We start from the raw sequence: 5,000 nt of genomic DNA, 5'->3' as shown, positions 1-5,000 counted from the left end.
AGCACTGAGTCTGGCAGCATCCATGGCACTCTGGAGAAACAGACAGACAGAGAGAGACAGAGAGAGAGGGAGAGACAGAGAGAGGGAGAGACAGAGAGAGAGAGAGGGAGACACAGAGAGAGAGAGGGAGGGAGACACAGAGAGAGAGGGAGAGAGAGAGAGGGAGAGAGAGAGAGAGAGAGAGAGAGAGAGAGAGAGAGACAGAGAGAGAGAGAGAGAGAGAGGGAGACAGAGAGGGAGACAGAGAGAGAGACAGAGAGAGAGAGAGACAGAGAGAGGGAGAGACAGAGAGAGAGAGAGACAGAGAGAGAGAGAGAGAGAGGGAGACACAGAGAGAGAGAGGGAGGGAGACACAGAGAGAGAGGGAGAGAGAGAGAGGGAGAGAGAGAGAGAGAGAGAGAGAGAGAGAGACAGAGAGAGAGAGAGAGAGAGAGAGAGAGGGAGACAGAGAGGGAGACAGAGAGAGAGACAGAGAGAGAGACAGAGAGGGAGAGGGGGAGACAGAGAGAGAGGGAGACAGACAGAGACAGACAGACAAAGAGAGAGACAGACAGACAAAGAGAGAGGGAGACAAAGAGAGAGGGAGACAAAGAGAGAGGGAGACAAAGAGAGAGGGAGACAAAGAGAGAGGGAGACAGAGAGAGAGGGAGACAGAGAGAGAGGGAGAGACAGAGAGAGGGAGAGACAGAGAGAGAGAAAGAGAGAGAGAGGTTACGTCAATTACTGCCGATAATCACACCTCTGGAGAAACGGCAGTTATAGTCTGTGTGTACGTTACCTTCTCCTGCTCCGTGGCTCGGAGGCTGAGGTTCGGTAGGTGTGTTCTCTCTGTGTGTACGTTACCTTCTCCTGCTCCGTGGCTCGGAGGCTGAGGTTCAGTAGGTGTGTTCTCTCTGTGTGTACGTTACCTTCTCCTGCTCCGTGGCTCGGAGGCTGAGGTTCAGTAGGTGTGTTCTCTCTGTGTGTACGTTACCTTCTCCTGCTCCGTGGCTCGGAGGCTGAGGTTCGGTAGGTGTGTTCTCTCTGTGTGTACGTTACCTTCTCCTGCTCCGTGGCTCGGAGGCTGAGGTAGTTGAGGACCTGTGGCTCCAGGACACTGAGAGCCTCCAGGAGTGCTGGGATCAGACGAGGGGCGTGGGGCTTCAACCTATTACCAGCTGTCTTAGACACCTTCACCAGGGTCTGGATACTGGAAGGAGGAGGGCTGCTTAACTGCTACGGCCAACAACGTCTCTAAAAGTTTTACATTTCATTCATATAGAGACCGACAGAGCGAAAGAGACCGACATAGCGAAAGAGACCGACAGAGCGAAAGAGACCGACATAGCGAAAGAGACCGACATAGCGAGAGAGAGAGAGAGAGAGACCGACAGAGCGAGCGAGCGACCGACAGAGAGCGAGAGAGACCGACAGAGCGAGAGAGACCGACAGAGCGAGAGACCGACAGAGCCCGACAGAGCGAGAGAGAGACCGACAGAGAGCGAGAGAGAGACCGACAGAGAGCGAGAGAGAGACCGACAGAGAGCGAGAGAGAGACCGACAGAGCGAGAGCCCGACAGAGCGAGAGACCGACAGAGCCCGACAGAGCGAGAGACCGACAGAGCCCGACAGAGCGAGCGAGAGACCGACAGAGCGAGCGAGAGACCGACAGAGCGAGAGAGAGACCGACAGAGCGAGAGAGAGACCGACAGAGCGAGAGAGAGACCGACAGAGCGAGAGAGAGACCGACAGAGCGAGAGAGAGACCGACAGAGCGAGAGAGAGACCGACAGAGCGAGAGAGAGACCGACAGAGCGAGAGAGAGACCGACAGAGCGAGAGAGCGACCGACAGAGCGACCGACAGAGCGACCGACAGAGCGACCGAGAGAGCGACCGACAGAGCGACCGACAGAGCGACCGACAGAGCGACCGACAGAGCGACCGACAGAGCGACCGACAGAGCGACCGACAGAGCGACCGACAGAGCGACCGACAGAGCGACCGACAGAGCGACCGACAGAGACCAATGAACACACATGTGGAGGCGTACCTGAGAGAGCGGACCTCAGGCACGTTGCTGACGATGCCTTTATCCAGGAGGGTTGGTAACAGAACAGCTACAGTCCTCTGGGCTGCTAAACCTGACGACTCACACATCCTAGTGCACACCTGGAGACAGAGAGAGATGTCACACACACCTGGAGACAGAGAGAGATGTCACACACACACACACACACACACACACACACACACACACACACACACACACACACACCTGGAGACAGAGAGAGATGTCACACACACCTGGAGACAGAGAGAGATGTCACACACACACACACACCTGGAGACAGAGAGAGATTAATATCACACACACACACCTGGAGACGTCACACACACACTCCTGGAGATGTCACACACACACCTGTAGATGTCACACACACACACACCTGGAGATGTCACACACACACACACACACCTGGAGATGTCACACACACACACACACCTGGAGATGTCACACACACACACCTGGAGATGTCACACACCTGGAAACGTCACACACACACACACACACACACCTGGAGACGTCACACACACACACACACACACACACACACACACCTGGAGACGTCACACACACACACACACACACCTGGAGACGTCACACACACACACACACACACCTGGAGACGTCACACACACACACACACCTGGAGACGTCTGTCACACACACACACACACACACCTGGAGACGTCTGTCACACACACACACACACACACACCTGGAGACGTCTGTCACACACACACACCTGGAGACGTCTGTCACACACACACACCTGGAGACGTCTGTCACACACACACACCTGGAGACGTCTGTCACACACACACACCTGGAGACGTCTGTCACACACACACACCTGGAGACGTCTGTCACACACACACACCTGGAGACGTCTGTCACACACACACACCTGGAGACGTCTGTCACACACACACACACACACACCTGGAGACGTCTGTCACACACACACACACACACACACACCTGGAGACGTCTGTCACACACACACACACCTGGAGACGTCTGTCACACACACACACCTGGAGACGTCTGTCACACACACACCTGTAGATGTCACACACACACACCTGGAGATGTCACACACACACCAGGAGATGTCACACACACACCTGGAGATGTCACACACACACCTGGAGATGTCACACTCAGGAAAGCATCCTTACCTTGCTCAGTGTTTTGAGGGTTATATCAGCAGCCTTCCTGACAGACTCCTGCCAGACAATACACAGGTCAGCACCTCAACCACACATACACTACCCCCCCAGCTATAATAACCCATCTGACCCCCCCCAGCTATAACAACCCATCTGACCGCCCCCAGCTATAATAACCCATCTGACCCCCCCCCCAGCTATAATAACCCATCTGACCCCCCCCCAGCTATAATAACCCATCTGACCCCCCCAGCTATAATAACCCATCTGACCCCCCCCAGCTATAATAACCCATCTGACCCCCCCCCAGCTATAATAACCCATCTGACCCCCCCCCAGCTATAATAACCCATCTGACCCCCCTCAGCTATAATAACCCATCTGACCCCCCAGCTATAATAACCCATCTGACCCCCCAGCTATAATAACCCATCTGACCCCCCCAGCTATAATAACCCGTCTGACCCCCCCCCCCAGCTATAATAACCCGTCTGACCCCCCCCAGCTATAATAACCCGTCTGACCCCCCCCAGCTATAATAACCCGTCTGACCCCCCCCCAGCTATAATAACCCGTCTGACCCCCCCCAGCTATAATAACCCGTCTGACACCCCCCAGCTATAATAACCCGTCTGACACCCCCCAGCTATAATAACCCGTCTGACACCCCCCCAGCTATAATAACCCGTCTGACACCCCCCCAGCTATAATATCCCATCTGACACCCCCCAGCTATAATAACCGGTCTGACCCCCCCCCCAGCTATAATAACCCGTCTGACACCCCCCCCCCCAGCTATAATAACCCATCTGACCCCCCCAGCTATAATAACCCATCTGACCCCCCCCAGCTATAATAACCCATCTGACCCCCCCCAGCTATAATAACCCATCTGACCCCCCAGCTATAATAACCCATCTGACCCCCCCCAGCTATAATAACCCATCTGACCCCCCCAGCTATAATAACCCATCTGACCCCCCCAGCTATAATAACCCATCTGACCCCCCAGCTATAATAACCCATCTGACCCCCCAGCTATAATAACCCATCTGACCCCCCAGCTATAATAACCCATCTGACCCCCCAGCTATAATAACCCATCTGACCCCCCAGCTATAATAACCCATCTGACCCCCCAGCTATAATAACCCATCTGACCCCCCAGCTATAATAACCCATCTGACCCCCCAGCTATAATAACCCATCTGACCCCCCAGCTATAATAACCCATCTGACCCCCCCCAGCTATAATAAACCATCTGACCCCCCAGCTATAATAAACCATCTGACGCCCCCCAGCTATAATAACCCATCTGACGCCCCCCCCAGCTATAATAACCCATCTGACGCCCCCCAGCTATAATAACCCATCTGACGCCCCCCAGCTATAATAACCCATCTGACGCCCCCCAGCTATAATAACCCATCTGACGCCCCCCAGCTATAATAACCCATCTGACGCCCCCCCCAGCTATAATAACCCATCTGACGCCCCCCCCAGCTATAATAACCCATCTGACGCCCCCCCCAGCTATAATAACCCATCTGACGCCCCCTCAGCTATAATAACCCATCTGACGCCCCCAGCTATAATAACCCATCTGACGCCCCCAGCTATAATAACCCATCTGACGCCCCCAGCTATAATAACCCATCTGACGCCCCCAGCTATAATAACCCATCTGACGCCCCCCAGCTAAAATAACCCATCTGACACCCCCCAGCTATAATAACCCCCCCCCCAATGTGTGTGTGTGTGTGTGAGCACCTTGATGTCGTCCAGA

At 54.5% G+C, this 5,000-nt stretch overlaps 1 protein-coding gene across 3 annotated transcripts in view; it reads right to left on the bottom strand.

Moving 5' to 3' along the window:
• The window catches only part of ecpas (Ecm29 proteasome adaptor and scaffold), a 176,247-nt gene that overhangs the window by 15,887 nt on the left and 155,360 nt on the right, over nucleotides 1–5,000 (bottom strand). For all 3 annotated transcript variants that reach the window (XM_064926747.1, XM_064926748.1, XM_064926750.1), the window contains 5 exons: nucleotides 4,985–5,000; nucleotides 3,223–3,270; nucleotides 2,030–2,148; nucleotides 1,039–1,189; nucleotides 1–30 (listed from right to left, as the gene is read on the bottom strand). The exon at nucleotides 1–30 is cut by the window's left edge and continues 126 nt beyond it; the exon at nucleotides 4,985–5,000 is cut by the window's right edge and continues 170 nt beyond it. In XM_064926747.1, the coding sequence (XP_064782819.1) occupies nucleotides 1–30; nucleotides 1,039–1,189; nucleotides 2,030–2,148; nucleotides 3,223–3,270; nucleotides 4,985–5,000 (364 nt within the window). The remainder of the gene's footprint in view (nucleotides 31–1,038; nucleotides 1,190–2,029; nucleotides 2,149–3,222; nucleotides 3,271–4,984) is intronic.

The sequence above is a fragment of the Oncorhynchus masou genome, chromosome 20 (assembly GCF_036934945.1).
Source record: "Oncorhynchus masou masou isolate Uvic2021 chromosome 20, UVic_Omas_1.1, whole genome shotgun sequence".
In the NCBI taxonomy this organism is placed as follows: domain Eukaryota; kingdom Metazoa; phylum Chordata; class Actinopteri; order Salmoniformes; family Salmonidae; genus Oncorhynchus; species Oncorhynchus masou.
This window is presented reverse-complemented; position numbering and strand designations above follow the sequence as displayed.